Source organism: Vombatus ursinus, unplaced genomic scaffold (genome assembly GCF_900497805.2).
Source record: "Vombatus ursinus unplaced genomic scaffold, bare-nosed wombat genome assembly UNPS02014786.1, whole genome shotgun sequence".
NCBI classification, from domain to species: domain Eukaryota; kingdom Metazoa; phylum Chordata; class Mammalia; order Diprotodontia; family Vombatidae; genus Vombatus; species Vombatus ursinus.
The window spans coordinates 21,552,009-21,569,136 of record NW_020954564.1 but is presented as its reverse complement, the minus strand read 5'-3'; the positions used below and the strand labels follow the sequence as shown (position 1 = coordinate 21,569,136).

Below are 17,128 nucleotides of genomic sequence, written 5' to 3'. Positions count from 1 at the left end.
GGTCCAGAATATCAAGGGAACTAATGAAAGGCGAAGGTATCCTGGTCATTCCAGATCTTAAATTGTATTATAAAGCAGCAATCATCAAAACTGCTTGGTACTGGCTGAGAAATAGGATGGTGGCTCAGTGGAATAGATTAAGTTCTCAAGACACAGTAGTCAATGACTATAGTAATCTATTATTTGATGAACCCAAAGATCCCAGCTTCTGAGATAAGAACTCACTATTTGATAAAAATTGCTGGGAAAACTGAAAAAGAGTATGACAGAAACTAGACATAGACTAAAATCTCACATCATATACCAAAATAAAGTCAAAATGGGTTCATGATTTAGATATAAAGGCTGATACTGTAAGCAAACTGGGACAGCAAGGAATAGTTTACCTACCAGATTTATGAAGAACAGAATTCATGACCAAACAGGAGACAGAGAACATTATGAAAAGCAAAATAGATAACTTTGATTATGTTAAATTGAAAAGTTTTTGCACAAAGCCAATGCAACCAAGATTAGAAGGAAAGTAGAAAATTGGGAAAGAATTTTTACAATCAGTGTCTCTGATAAGGGCCTCATTTCTAAAATATATAGGAAACTAAGTCAAATTTATAAGAATATAAATCATTCCCCAAATGACAAATGGTCAAAGGATATGAACAGGGAGTTTTCAGATGAAGACATTGAAACTATCTATAGTCACCTGAAAAAAAGCTCTAAAGCACTATTGATTAGAGAAATGCAAATCAAAAGAATTCTGAGGTACCACATCACACCTATTGGATTGGCCAACATGACAGGAAAATGATAAATGTTGGAGAAGATGTGGGAAAATTCGAACACTAATGCATTGTTGCTGGAGTTGTGAAATGATCCAACCATTTTGCAGAGCAATTTGGAACTATGCCCAAAGGGCTATATAAACTTGTGCATAACCTTTGACCCAGCAATAGCACTTCTTGGGCTGTATCCCAGAGATCATACAAATGGGAAAAGGACCCACATGTACAAAAATAATTATAGCAACTCTTTTTGTAGTGGCAAAGAATTGGAAATTGAGACGATGCCCATCAATTGAGGAATGGCTGAATAAGATGTGGTATATGAATGTAATGGAATCCTGTTGTGCTATAAAAAATGATAAACAGGCAGATTTCAGAAAAACCTGGAAAGACTTGTATGGTCTGATGCTGAGTGAAGTGAGCAGAACCAGGAGAACATTGTACACAATAACAGTCATGTTGTACAATGACTAATATTGATAGAATTAACCCATCTCAGCAATGCTAGGATCTAAGACATGTCCAAAGGCCTCATGATGGAAAATGCTATTCACATCCAAAGAAAGAACTATAGAGTTTGAATGCAGATCGAAGTATACTATTTGCTATTTTTTTTTCTTCTGTTGTGTTTTGTTTCCTCTTTCTGGTGGTTCCTTTTATTGGTTCTGATTCTTACTTACAACATCACTAATGTGAAAATATGTTTAATAGGAATGTATATGTATGGCCTATATATGGGGAGGGAGGTAGGGAAAGAGGGGGAGAAAAATTTAAAACTCAAAAGCTTATGGAAGTGATTGTTGATAAAGCAAAATAAATTAATAAAAAAGGGGAAAAAAAAGAAATTTCCAACTTAATTAAACACTGTCTTGTCTTATTTTCATGTGTCAATCGTTCCTCCAAGTATAACTGAATCTGTAACAAAAGAATTGTCTCTGTGTGCCCATCTTATCTCCAGAGAATGGATAGTGTTTGGTTTGTGCTAGATAACTGATTTAAATTCTAAATTCTATACCTCTCTCCTTTTCTTTGTAGAAGTGGGGGATTATGGGTGTGAAGCTTTACATTTAAAGACAGATTTTTTTTTTTTTGCTTTTCTGATTAGGTTTCTTTATCTTTTATGATTTATGTCAACACAGGCCACCCTGCATCCTACAGCCTGAAGGCCAAATGTATTAGGTTGTACCTTACCCCCAAGGTTCTCTGAGTACCCTTAAGAGGGTTTGGGGAATATCTAGGTTCTCTGCAAATGGCTCCAGCCTCTACCAATGGTATTACCTCAATTGTAGGGGGTGCAGATTTGCTGTACCTGAGTTCCATATAGCCACTAACAGTCAGATTGACTTTTATACAGAAATGTATACTTCAGAAGGTATTAAAAAAAAAACACAACTTACTCCCCCAACACATAGTATGCATAGTACTCCTTCTGCCCTGCATCACCTTAGTTTCTGGGGAAGGGAAAGGGATTAGGTTCATAGCTTTAGCTCAGTTCCCAAAGAGCACAGTGTTAGGTTCCAAATACAAAAGACCCCTTGGGCTTGAGTCCCCGGCACCCTGGCTTCTCAGGATTTCCATGCCACCGCTGACCCACCTGTACCACCCCACCTGCAATCCTGGATCCAAGGCTGTTGTTATGGTTCAAACTCCATGGTCCATGAGGATCACCTCCAGCCTCTGAAATTAAGGACTAACATAGAACAGAAACAATCACCAAAGCCATTTCTCAAAGGTAGGGTAAGCAGAAGAAAAGTCCTTCCTCTCTTACTGGTTAAAAAGGTCAAATGGCTCAGTCTTACCAGTTTTAAAGATGAAGAGAGCCAATCAAAGAAAACTACCCCACCCACAGGATAGGGGATACAGTGGGGTCCACGTTAGGCGAATTGGGAATGCTCAAAAGGTTTCTCAAGGGCATTTCCATGTTAGAACTGGGAGTGCCAAGAAAGCCCAGTTTACATTTATTTTAGGGGATGACTCTTTAGGAAGGAGACAGGGATATATTTTAAAAATGTAAGTTATGCAAAAATTAAGGATATCAATAAAAATTTTAGAATTAAAATATAAGTTCTAAAATCAGGAATAAGAGAATTTTCTCCTAGATACAGGTAAGCAATGTGGTATTAAGTACTAGACTAAATATTTACTGATAATAAGTTTTCTGAAACTATTTATTCAGTTACATGATCTTAATTAACTTACTCTTGGATGGATGTTACTATGTGTTACATTATATTAGGATTTGAAAAATGAAATTCTTATAGTCTGAAGCTGCTTTTGGCTATTCATAAAATATTCAGAAATTCTTTGCTAAAATCATGTATACTCTAACAGTTTGATCTTGATTTTTATTTGCATGAACAGTATGAGTTAAAATACGTGAAAAAGTTTTGTTTGCATTTGGTACAGCCAGCATTTATGGTTAAGTTACTTGGATTCAAATGCTATTTACTGCCTTTTGAATTTAGACAACTCAATCTCTCTGAGACTCAGTTTCCTTAACTGTAAATTGAAGGGCTCACACTTGATGATCTCTAAGGTCCCTCCTGCTCTAAATTGATGACTCTATAACTTGAAAGATGCTCTCCACCGTGCATGAAAAATCATTTGTTGATTTTTTTTAACTAAAGGAAAAATATTTTCTCAGTTGCTGCCAAGTTCTGGCACTTAATGAAAATTTGTTATGGCTTTGCTATAAGAACAGAAAAAGTTAATTTAAAAAAAAATTTCTTTAAAAGTCCCTTTTGTAGGTTATCTAAGTGTGAATAAACAAATTGAATGTTCCAACAGTAGCAACAGCAAAAGACAATGAGCAGAGTGCAAACACCAGAAGGAAAAAAAAGGAACTCTCTCTCTTCCCTTCATTCTAATGGAATGATGTGAGGGATTGTCTGATGTTAGCTACGTGCCACGTGGGGGTTGTGGCAAGATGGGGCAGGGACAAGATATTAGGAAGTAACCGGAGCTCACGCTCCCGAGGCAGGGGGCTGTGCCATGTGGAGTTGCGGTGAACTGGGGTAGGAACAGGATACAGGGAAGTAGCCGGAGCATGTGCTCCTGAGGCAGGGGGCTGTGCCACGTGGGAGTGGGATGGCAGAGAACGAGCTCCCTTTGTCTAGTCCTCTCCCTAGGTGCAGCGCTAACCCCAGACGTCTCCTTCCGGTATCCGGGCCTAGCTTCCTGTGTCACGTCCTCTCCCTTGGTGCAGCGCTAACCCCAGACATCCCCTTCCGGTATCTGATCCTACAATCATTCACTGGCAGGCGGGCTGAGGAGGAGGGGCTAGGAAGGTATATAGGAACGGTAGGGATCGGAGCTCGCTCTCTTTTGCTCCTGCTCCCTTGCTCTGGCCTTCCTGCTTGGCCTTGCTGTGATGGCCTCTGAATAAAGTTCGAGTGTTTGCACCTCCTGATCAGCTCGTCTCTGTGTTTATCCGGGTGGGCTCCGAAGACTGATAAGTATGACCTTGGCAGTCTGCTCCTATTAGAAGGAGAGTGCACACAGAATGATATTGTCACAAGGATGTATAAACATCTTTTTTGCTGAGTTGTATCTCTTCATACATGCAACTGGTGCCCACGAACTTAGTCATTAATTTTTAAGCATAAAGGAGGACTGTTATCCTAAGAAATTGGCCACAGGGTTGTAATATACCATAATCCATAAAAGAGCTATTTTAGAATCCACATGTGGGTTCAAAAACTTGTGTATTCAATAAGAGAAAGTAATCTCAGTGGCAATTTCCATTTCAACCGATACATATCATTTATATCCACAGCTATGTGCCTTCTGGAAAAAAAACATCTGAGCCTAAGGGCAGTGGGGGAAGTGGCTAATCCAGCAAACAACGGGTCCATTCAATTCAACAAATATTTGTTTACTGTTTTCTACTGACTCTCCACTTCTTTAGGGCCCAGGAGGTATATAAAGTTTAGATCAGACTTGCTCTTACCTAGCTTATAGTCTAATGGGGGATACAAACCATATGCAATAATTATAATATAAAATGAAGTGCTAGAACTTGGCAGTGTCTGAAATTTTTTTTCCCTTCAGTTAAAGAAATCAATGAAAAATATCAATGAATGGTCTTCTATGCACAGAGGTGAACATCTTTTAAAATGTAGGATCATCAAGTGTGAGCCTTTCATTTTACATTTGAGCAAACTGAGTCTCAGAGATGTTAACTGACTCGTCCAAAGTTATAAGGCAGTAAATAGCATTTGAATCCAAATATCCTGACTACAGCTCTAGGACTCTCTGTACTCCATTGTAATGCCTTCTGCTTTTAGCATGTTCAGTTCCATTGTTCCATTGTCAAAATATAGCTCCTTGGAAAAAAATTGATCATTACTGTTTGGTTCTTATGAGATGAGAGATATCCAACAATAAGTGCTGGTTGTACCATAATGCAAACAAATTTTTTCATGCATTTAAATTCTTACTGGTCACGCAAATAAAAACTAAGACCAGACTATTAGGGTATACAGCATTTCAGCAGAGGATTTCTGGATAATATAAAATAATACATAAGTACAGGAGCATTACAAGTGCTGCTATGGAGTGAAGACGCTCAAGCAGATGCTATGCCAAAGTTCACTTTGGAAATCTGGGACTGTGCTGTGAAGAAGGTTTTTAGGAGAGAGAAGGCAGAAGCTGCAAGGAGTAGCCATTCTTCCTGAAACCCATCATCTGGGGAGGAAGCCAGGCTATAGTTGTTCTTGTTGTCATTCGTCCTTCCTTCCTGAAGAGGACAAATGACATCCCAAGGGTGATGTCTTCACTTGCAAGTGAATTGGATCTAAGTGAGATAGAGCTGCACAAAGTCTTTAGCCTCACTCTTTCCTCCTGAATCATCTAAATCCAATAGCAAGACATAAGTTAAGACACCTGGTGATGTCCTTGCATGCAGTCGATGACCTTGGACTTTCTAAATTAAGATCTTTCCCAGGCCTCTGTTTGTCTGAGGCAACAGTCTTAGGAAGGCAGGTAGGGTCAAACAGGTCACCCAATCTCTGTGTGCCAGTCAGATCTTTCCCCAGCTTCCTCCAAGATCCTGGACAAGCAATCCTATGTAAAATTGTAGAGTCTCTAAGAATAGCTTTTTAGCGAAAAAAGGGTGAGAGGTGCCCATGGGGAACAACATGTCCATAGGACCACTACGTATAATGCTGGAATGGTAATATCTCCTATATATGGGAGTTTAGGGAGCTTAATTTGTACTTTTTAGGGAGTATATAGAAGATTCCCCATTTTTGAGGCTTGACTTGCTTTAACTTCAAGGATTTATAACCACTAGGTCTAGGGGTGTACTCTGGGAGCCAGTAGTCTGCTTGACTTTTTTATCTCAATGCAAGTACCATATCCACATAGAGGTACAGAGTGGTCAGCAGGTTGCAAAAGAGATAGACCCTTTTGACCTATGACCATTCTAACTTAAAATAAAGATAAAATACAGATATACCAGAAAAAAAATTTTTACACAGTCATGGCAGATTGCGCATGTAAAGTATATATTGCAAATTGTGCATATTTATTGATAACAATGCTACTGATTCATGCTTCAGTTATGCTTCTATTTTGTTATTTTGTTAATATATTTATCTATTATGTACTTGTATTATGCTTTTGTAGGATAGCAATATCTTTTTGTTAGCTATAATATACACTGTTTTGCTTACTGTTTATTTGCATACAAATTTAAGATTATACTTAGATTTGTTCTTTATATGCCAATCGACACTGTTATAGCTAGCCAGCTTTTTGTTGTTGTTGTTGTTTATGGCATTTTCCTGTTACGCACCACTCAGGGAAGAAGGCAGGAAGGGAACAATAAGCCAGTTATCAGTTCCCATCCCTACTTTCTCTGACAGTGGATGAGCATATAATGGGAATCAGAGTAGAATGAGTAAAGGCTGCTCCTTCTTCAAATCTGCCAAGAAGTGATGAGCATACACTGCTGAGTCTATGAAACAGCTAGAAGGAGCTATGCATTTTCTCTCACTCCACCTTTAAAGATTGATTGGCTCAAAGCTTGTGTCTCCACTAAGCTGATAAGCAATTTTTTCTCTCTTTGGGAGAGGGCAAAGCTCAGGAGAAGAAGCTGATTCTACCTTTTCAAACCAAACAAAATGTTTCTCCCCAGCTGCCCATTGCTTAATAGACTTTCTTTGCCCTTGTTTTACTCCTCTCCTTATATAAAAGAAAATCTGGTGACCTTCTAATCCTTGTGTGATTAAAATGGGAGTGAGTAGTAATTTGGGAAAAGTTTGGATTTTGTTTCAGTGAGACTAAGGCTTGGGGAAAGAGGAGGATCAGACAGTGACTCCATTCATAGGTCACAAATGCAACAGAAGTTGCACTGAAATAGTACCCCTAAACAAATGCAAATTTCCATAAACACAAAATTCTATAAACATAGAGAAATTACTGACATAATGTAAACATATCCCTAGCAATGATGATGAAGCTAGCCAAGCTCTGGAAAATGATACTCATGTGTGGTAGAAGTAACTTATACTAAGGTTCCTGCCACATAGGCTGTTAGTTTTTCCCCAAAAACGTAATGGAACTGTCCTGGAGACTTAATTGGCTCAGAGGACACAGACTTTGGCCATTGATGTATCCTTCCGATTAGCCTAAGTACAAAAGCCAACACAAATGGAATCATTGGCTCCTCTTTCAGATTTTACATGCACACTTCTGAATAGTGTGGCAGCATGGCTAACACAGAGACAGGAAAACTGCCTGACTGAATCAATGCTGAATGTGTTCTTCCTGAATATCCTTTCCATGCTATGGAAAGGTAGAGGCAGGTAAGGGACTCAGAAGATAGACTGCTAGGGTTAGAGTCAGCAAGACCTGAGTTCGAATCACACTACAGACACTAATTAGCTGTTTGACCCTAGACTTAAGCTCTATTTGCCCCAGTTTCCTCATCTGTAAAATTGGAACATCTGTCATCTTAGGTTGTTAGGAGGACTAAAGGAGAATAATATGAGAAAAGCTCTTAGCACAAAGGTAGGGAACCTTCAGTCTTGAAGCCACATGTAGCCTTCTAGGCCGTCAAGTGTGGCCCTTTGATTGAATCCAAACTTCACAGAACAAATGTCCGCTAGGTTCTCAAGTGCAATCCTTAGTAAAAAGGATTTGTTCTGTGAAGCTTGGATTCAGTCAAAGGGCCTCACTTGAGGCCCTAGAGGGCAGCTTGTGGCCTCAAGGCTGCATGCAGGTTCCCTACCCCTTAGTACATAGTAGGTGTTAATAAGGGCAGCTAGGTGACACAGTGGATAGAGCACTGGGCTTGGAATCGGGAAGACTAATCTTCATGAGTTCAAATCTGGCCTCACATACTAGCTGTGTGATCCTGGGTAAGTCACTTAACCCTGTCTGCCTCAGTTCCTCCTCTGTAAAATGAGCTGGAGAAGGAAATGGCAAATCAATCTAGTATCTTTGCCAAGAAAACCTCAAAATGGGGTCATGAAGAGTTTGAAGTGACCCAATAACAACAACCACCACCACCAAGGTGTTAATAAGTGCTTGTACCCTTTCCTCCTTGTCTTCCTGGCTAAGTAAACTTCTAGTTAACTATTAGATGGTCTTTGAGTGTTTCATTTTACTCCAATCCCAAACCTGAACCTCCAGAACAACGAAGTCAGGCCTGACCCACAAAATTCCTGAAACTTTATACGTGAGAGATATATCCATTTAAATGTTACATGTTTTGACCCTGTACAAATGTGACACATGGACACTTTCACCCTTTTCTCCATTAAAATACTCTACTTGGAACTCAACAATTTAAATAAATAAAGAATTCAGGATCAGGAAAGGATTTCTTTGGAGTTCTATATCTAAGGGAGTTGGCCTCTGAAATCACAGGAACAATCCTATGACTGAATTATAAATGAATCACCAAGCTGAACCATTTTTATGGCCAGTGAGCTAAACACCTAATCATGGGATCTTTACCTTATGTGATTAGATCCTGGACTTTCAGAAGTCAGTTCTCTTACATATAGCAGTGGAACCCCATGCAGTTTGCCACTTATTTCAGTAACATATTATAGAAGAATTTTCTTCACCATGAAATTCATGTGTCTAGCAGCAGGCAGGTTCTGATCATAAGATGGGCAACACCACGGTAAGAAAAATTCAGCAGAGCCTAATATTACATAAAGACAGTTTGTACAGTGCACAAGGAAACCTGCATTCCAGAATAATCAACGGGCCTTTGGATATTCTAACAAAATAAGCCAAAATGGGAATTTCTGACACATACAAAACATAAGAACATCTTAGCTTTGAATATAAGTTTACAAATTTAAAACTATTGTTAAACCCTTCATTCTACCATCAGTTGACTTTTTGACGTTAGACTACTTATCTAATCTTTCTGAGATTAAATTTCTGTAGTGGTAAAATTAGAACAATACTATCTCTTAAGAACTACCCTTTACCCAATTTAGCATTTATTTAGTCAGTGTGTAGTGGGTTCCAATACAACTAAACTTAAGGGAACAAAATCTTACTAGATAAAAAATACTAAACTAAGGGCAAAGAATTATTATATAATCATTATTTGGATAAGGCTGGTCCTGTGGTTTCATTGATATATAGAACTCCTCTGTGAACAGACTCCTTCTACCAATTTCACATATGTTTTAGAGACTGCCTACAGTCCTGAGAGATTAAGTGTTCAAAGGTGGGACTTGAACACTGATCTTCCTGGTTCCAAGGCTATCACTATACCATCCACTGCAGCACCCTCCTAGATATTTGTTAAGAGATAAGGAATTATTGTAGTAATGACTGTTAAAATTTTATTTTCTTAAAATTTGTACTTAAATACTAAAAGAAGAAGAAGAAGAAACAACTGGTGAATTTCTTGATTTTGGGAGCAAAACACAAAAAAGAGAATTTTACATGAAACCATGAATTTCCATTTCATATAGCTTGTTTTGTTGTTGTTGTTGTTGTTGTTTTTTTTAACATATAAGAGGGACAAGTTAGGTGGTGCAGTAGATAGACAAGCAGCCCTAGAGTCAGGAGAACCTGAGTTCAAATCTGACCTTAGACACTTGACACTCACTAGCTTTGTGACCCCGGACAAGTCACTTAACCCCAATTGCCTCACCAAAAAAAAAAAAAGAAAAGAAAAGCATATAATAAATTTGACATTATTTTCAAAACTCTCCTGTTTGTCTTTTTGCCTTCTGAACTTTCTTCTGTTGTCTTCTGTGCGTTTAAAAAGCTATTTCAATGACCTCTTTATATATCTATATGTATATCTATATATCAGTATTGCTAACTTCCCCTCATCCTTGGTGTGGGAGCTCTGGAATTTGACTATGATATTCTTTGGACTTTTCCTTTTGAGAAGATGATGAGTAGATACTTTCTATGCTTACTTTGTCCTCTGGTTCAGATAGATCTGGATAGTTTTCCTTTATGATTTCTTGAAATATAGTTTTCAGATGCTTTTTTTTAAAATCATGGATTTCAAGGAGTCCAGTGATTCTTAAATTCTCTTTCCTTGACCTGTTTCCTAGTTCCATTGTTTTTCATATCAGATATCTTGTATTTTCTTCTATTTTTTCAGTATTTTGATTTTGCCCTAATATTTCTTGCTCATGTAGTCATTGATTTCTATTTCTCCTAGTCAAGTTGTCAGGGATTCTGTTATTGGGTAAGGTTTACTACTTTTGCTTCTAAACTGTTCTTCCAATTCTTTCCTCCAGAGCTTTTATTTCATTAAAAAAAAAGTATTGCTTCATTTCTTCTAGGGATTAATGTAGCACTTATTATTAATGTATTATTAATGTAGTACATATAATTTTTCCTTTGAGTTTTTGCTTCAGTCAATCAATCAACAAGCACATATTAAGCATTTAGTACAAGTGTCAGGCACTTGTACTCAAGTGCTGGGGATACAAATATAAGCAAAAAGAAAGACAGTCTAATAACTCCTAGGAATTTATATGCTACATCCCCCATAAAAGGTGAGCTAAAAAGTAAGAGAGGGGAGGGGAGGAGACATGCTGACATAGTCCAGAGAATTAGGGAATGGCTAGTCTGAGGCCCTTCCCCAAAACAAAGTTTCTGAGAACTCTCCAATAGGAGAAGGGACTCACAGTAGTCAAGGCAGCTGAGGCAGGGGCAGTTATGTAATGTAGTGGATAGAGCACCAGCTTTGGAGTTAGGAGGACCTAAGTTCAAATTCAGCATCAGACAGTTACTAGCTGTGTGACTAGCTGGGCAAGTCACTTGACTCAAATTGCCTCCAAAAACAAAACAAAACAAAACAAAACAAAACAAAAAAAGAGGCAGCCGAAGTAGCAGTACCTAACTCTGGGAGGAGGAGGTAAGGACGGGAATCCAAGTGATCTAAGCAGGCCCTAATAGCTCACCCCCAAAGTTCAGCAAGGGGGCAGAGCCTGGCCTTGGCTCAAAGCCTCAATTCAAGAACTAAAACTTGAGCGATGAGTAGGTGAAAAAAGATAAATCTTCAGGACCTTTATGATGCTCAGGATAGCATTCCACAAACCCCAGAGTTCTGGAGTGACCTTGTCCAAGCCCGCTCATATTGATTAGTACCACACACTTGTCTCTGCTGCTTCCTAGGACTTTCGACATCCCTTCCCTCCAACACCTCTTCTCCCTTACAATCACCCTGGGGGCCCTCCACTGTTGCCTCCTGGAGTCCTTCAGTCTACATGTGTTTGTGGCCCTTCTGTAGGAAACTGCTGGCTTGTTAGTCTGTGCTGGTGCTGGCTTTCCTGGTGGCCCACTATTGCTCATGGGTGGCTGGCTTTTTTGCGTGTGTGCAGATGTGGAGTGGAACAAGTCACTTACTATGGTTTCTCATTGGATTTCTTGATCATTCTCGATCAAGTGCTAATTTTTTTTTTTTTTTTTTTTGTTACTGGCATAGATACGAGGGAGCTATGCAAACAATCTGTGTTCAGGCAACCATTTTGGCCAGAATTCCTGTCTGCTTTAGAATTAAAGCTCTTTGTTCAGAAGGTAGACATTGTGGCAGAATGCAATTTGCACTGGGCAGACAGAAAATAAGGGTTTTAGCTCCAGTTTTGCCACTAACTAGCAATATGACTTGAGGCTAGCTACTTAGTCTCTCTGGGCCTCAGCTATAGAGACTTATTTTTTTCAGCTCTGATTCTAGGGAGGGATGACTGTTTTTGTCACTTTAGCATTTGGCTCATGAAATGGGAATTTAAATATTGATAGGGGGTTGATCAATTAAATGTATTGGGGATACAGGAAAGATTATTTTGAATAGTAAGAAAGTAATATTGCTTGTTTTGTTTAGTACCACATTTGTTGTATCCCAAAAGTCTTATTGCACTTTTAGGCTATCACAGCTCAAAGAGAATCAAAGCAAATAAGCTTTCAAAGTTTAAGACTGCACTGAGACTTTTGGGACACTGTATTTTTAATGATTAAAATGTATTGGAGAGCAACTTGGGATTGTTGAAATAATGAATTATGTATTGTTTTTATTAAACACACGTATTTTTATTAAATTATGTATTTTTATTAAAAATAACTATTTAAAATATTTATTAGCACCAAGAAGGAGAGAGAGGAGCATGGGGTTGCAAAGAGGTGGGGAGGAGAGAACAGGTAGGTAGATGGGAAAGGGTATAAAACCTTCCATCCCAAGGCCCATCTTTTGTTTGCTCTTGGGATTGGCATTATGAAGCCTAGTGATGGACCAGTATCTTGCTGCCTCTACCACCCACCCCTCAGCCCCTAACACACATATACCCAGCACACAGCCTATACAGGGTTAGTTGTAAAAGTTCCTCATTCCTTGTCTCACTTTCTTGTGGAGATCCCAAGACAATGGTTCCTGAGTAAATGGAGAAATAATTTTTTTAAATCTGTGTTGTTTTAAGCTATTAAAGAATTGTAAATGCTTTAAAAGGCCATTGAATTTGGCACCTTGAAGCAAAGTCCAAGGTACTAAAGGTAGTATGTAACAAGATTCTGATCTAAGTTAGTGGAGAAAATATTCACATTGAAGAAATCCCTTTGTAGACATTACTAAACAAAAGGAAAACAAAAAATCACCTTTCAGGGTGTATCCTGGGGTTAGTACAGGCTCAGAAAAATGTGAAAATTACTGTTTATTATGAAGATTCTGGAGGTAGCTAGGTGGCAAAGTGGATAGAGTGCCAGTTTCAGAGTCAGGAAGACTTCCTGAGTTCAAAGCTGGCCTCAGACACATGCCTATGACGCTGGGCAAGTCACTTAACCCTACTTGCCCAAACCACTCCAGTGTCTTTGCCAAGAAAACACCAAAAGGGGTCACAGAGAGTTGGACGTAACTGAACAACAAACAACAATGAAGATTTTTGAGGTCTTACAAGATCCTTACAATGAAGTTTCCATTTCATTCAATATTCTCTATTCATAAACAAAGGACATTTTATATTTTTAATAAGAATCAATATAAGTGAGATTATTGGCTTAATTTTGTATTAATTGTACAATATCATCAGAAGTTTTTCCGCCTTCTACAATTAATTTGTTCCCCTTTCATATATGTGTATATATGCATATGTATATATGTATGTATGCATGTATGTAAGTATAAATGTATGCACGTATGTATGTCAGACTTAGTACAATACTGGGTGTCAGAGAATGGAGTTGTGAATTTATTCCTTCACATAGTTACCAACACATTGGACTATGTTACAGGCAGCTTCTACAGGGTAAGAAGAGTTGATCATTAAATTTTCTACCTGAGCATTTACACCGTGTAAATCAGCAAATTAGGCTTCATTTTTTTGTTCTGTTGATTGTCTAGACTTAAGAAAGTGATGGAGAGAATGTTAATAATTTAGATTAACTTTAAAAGCCTATTGTGTATCCTCACCTCCTTCCTCTTCCCACCAGGTGTTATACCTGGTACAGTTACAGTTACCAGTACACCCCTGCCTATAAGATTTCATAGGACTTTTAGGATGGATTTCTCCTCAGATATTTCAAAGGAATTCATCTCCTCAGCTGGTCCAAGATGCCCTGGGGATCAGTATTTAATTGATTCAAACCATAAAGCTAGAAGAGTCTTTAGAATTAATACTACAACTCCATTGTGTTGCAGCTATGGAAGGTGGGACTGCCCTTTTCTCTCCCCCTCCATACTGTGTATTTATACTGTAATCATTTACTCAACAACAATTTCTTCACTGTCTGCTATGTTTGTACCAGGCACTATTCTAGGACATGAGAATTCAAATAAAAGCAATGAAACAATACTTACTCTCAAGGGTTACTATCTAACATGGGGAACAAGTACATATATAAGTACATACACAGTAAATATGGAGAGAGAATCAATACAAATAAATTCAAAATAATTAAATCCAAGGTAGATAGGGAGGGAGAACATTAGCAGTTGGTAGGATCAGGAAAGGCTTCAGGTGCTTGAGATGAATTTTTTTTTTTAATTTTCACTTATTTATTTATTTTTGGTTTTCAACATTCACTTTTATAAGATTTTGAGTTCTAAATTTTTCCTCCTCCCTCCTTTTGCCCCTCCCAAGATGGCATGCAATCTGATTTAGGCTATACATGTACAATTGAGATGAGTCTTTACTGAAAGAAGTGATTTTATGTTGCAGGGTTAAAGAAGGAGTACATTTCAGACATGGGTAAAGAGTTGGGCAGTAGTTTTCAATGAAGCTGGAAAGATATCTTATATATACAAAGGGGTGTGCTGGCAAACGTTTAACAAGTGGCTGTGTCTGTGAGGGAATTATGCATGATAGGCTTTAAAATTTAACCTGTATTACACTTTCTTCTTCATTTTTTAAAGTCTAGACAATCCACAAAACAATAAATCAAGCCCTGATTTGTAGCATTTGCCTATTTCCAAGGTGTAAATGCTCACACTGAAAATTTATCAGTTGGATCTTCTGAGTGAGTTAAGGCAGGCTCTAGCATACTCAATGCTTACCTCTGTGTGTGTGTGTGCGTGTGTGTGTGTGTGTGTGTGTGTGTGTGTATAAAGAGAGAGATTGTTGTTTAGTAATTTTTTTCCAGTCGTATTGGACTCTTCATGACCCCTTTTGAGATTTTCTTGGTAAAGACACTGAAGTGGTTGGCCATTTCCTTCTCCAGTTTTTTTTTTTCCCTCAGATGAGGAAACTGAAGCAATGACTTGCCCACAGCCACACAGCTAGTATGTGTCTGAGGCTGGATTTGAATCTTAGGAAGATGGATCTTTCTGATTCCAGGCCCAGGGCTCTATCCACTTCCCCACCTAACTGCCCATAGAGACAGGGGTAGTGTGGCATAATGAATACTGTCTCACTATCCACTCATTCTGACTGTGTAACCTTGATGTTCTGGGTTAAAACTTGCTAAGCTATGAACTTAAAAGAAGAAGCCAACTTTCATTGGTAGAGGAAGTTTCCTCATTCCTCTATCAATGAACTCATCTGTCCAGTCCTGTCCTATACCTTAGTGTTTATCTTACATCTTGTCTACCCTTATAAAATGCAAATTCCGGTGAGGGCAGGGACTGTTTCATTTTTTTTTTGTGTGTGTGTGTTTATGCAAGCCCAATACCTAATGTAGTGCCATAAGACTTTGGGCTCCTTGAGAGGAGGAACTATTTTTTTTTTTAAAGTCTAAACGTAGACCATGATAGTCATGAGGCTTATGTGAAAGAGACATATGTGACAAAGGCTTAACCAACAGCTCCGGAATGCCTTCTCTTCGAGCACAGGCCCGTTGCAGAAGAACCCTTTGGTGCTGTTGTCCTGACTTGCTCCTAAATTGGATTTAATAAGTGAGGCAGAGCTGCACAAGCTCCTCAGCAGGAGGAACTATTTTTTACCTTTCTTTTTATCCCCAGTGCTTTGCACATAGTAGGCACTCAATAAATGCTTAGTGGTTAGCCGACTATTTGCCCAAAGTCACAAAGCTAGTTCAGTGGAAGAGCCAGGAATAGAATTCAGGCCCATGCTCTCCTAGTCTAATCTCCTGCACTTTGCTCATTTTAGGGGGGGAGTGGGGGTGGGGGGGGGCATGAGACCCACGTGGTCAACTTTGGCTTCTCAAAGATCCTCAAATTGACCAAAACACTAAATCTGGGTTTTGCAATTCATCTCGGCCAGACTGGGGCGCCTCTGCTTGCCTGTCACCAGAGTCCCAGCCTCACAAAAAGCGAAGCAAAAGAGTCCTTGGAAGCCTCTTCAGATCGGACAAACCGCTCCAGGATTGATTCATCGAACCCAGGAAAAGAGAAAAGAGAAAAGAGGAAAGCGGTTGGGAAAATGAGAGTTTTGGACCTCAGAGGCCACTGTAGGTTGGAGTGGGAAGGCGGAGTCGGGGAGAGAGCAAGATGGCGGCCCGCGGTAGTGACAGCGAAGATGATCTGGTCACCTACGGGACCGGCCTTGAGCCCCTGGAAGAAGGTGCGCGGGCTGGGGTGGGGCACAGTATCGTAGATCAAGAAGGGGCAGGGAGCAGGGCTTAGGCTTCTTATGGGTTGGGGTCTAGGTGGGGTGAGGGAGTCCCCTGGAGGCGGGAGTAAGGGGGAGGCGGGGTGTCTTCCGGAAGCCCGGCGACCCCTGGAAGGAGGAGGGGGCCGCGCCCCGGAGAGCGGCACGTGCAGCTGCGGCCGCCTGCCTGCAGGGGCAGGAGTGGTCGTGCAGCCCCTCTTACCTCCTCCCGGCCTCTTCTCTTGGGCAGGCTGCCCCTCCCCCTCCCCCGCGGCGTTCGAGTTTAAGTTTGTGCAAATGGGTGCCCGGGTCAGAGGACTCTGGGTTTGGGGTTTTTGTGTTTTGGTGGTGTTTTTGTTTGTTTAATTCCCTTGGCGAAAGTTGCCTTGAGTCTTAGGGCATGCAGCTCTAAGTTTTAATCGTGGAAGGCTCCTTCGAGGCTTTTGCACGCCGCCTCTGTGGCACTGTGTATTTAGACTCTCTTAAGATATTTTAAAATTGCGTTAAGACTCAGTAGTGGTAGGAGCACCTGAAGTTTGGGAGCAGCTCCCTAGCCTCTCTCTGCTTCAGTCTTCTGATCCATCCCGTGATTGCTCTTGGTAATTTCCATCATTAACATTGGGTGATAGACTGCAGATAAATACATAGTATTTAGATAAAACAGATCTTGGGATTTTCTTCCCAGCAGGGGGGATGAGACATTTATTAAGTGACTACCAGTATCTGCTGCTGCTACCACCACTACTATTATACTAATAGTTTAATTATACTATTATACTAATAGTAGTAGTAGACTGCAAACTTTTTGAAAGTATGTTAAAAACCTTATCAAATATTGCATAGGGTAATTCTGGTCACATAAGGCACATTTACTAC

At 39.6% G+C, this 17,128-nt stretch overlaps 1 protein-coding gene across 1 annotated transcript in view; it reads left to right on the top strand.

The window, feature by feature from the left end:
• The first annotated feature begins 15,921 nt into the window (after nt 1–15,921).
• Nucleotides 15,922–17,128, top strand: part of LOC114047170 (G patch domain-containing protein 1-like) — a 50,772-nt gene continuing 49,565 nt past the window's right edge. The window contains exon 1 of the mRNA XM_027867937.1: nt 15,922–16,225. Within this exon, the coding sequence (XP_027723738.1) occupies nt 16,153–16,225 (73 nt within the window). The 5' untranslated portion in view covers nt 15,922–16,152. The remainder of the gene's footprint in view (nt 16,226–17,128) is intronic.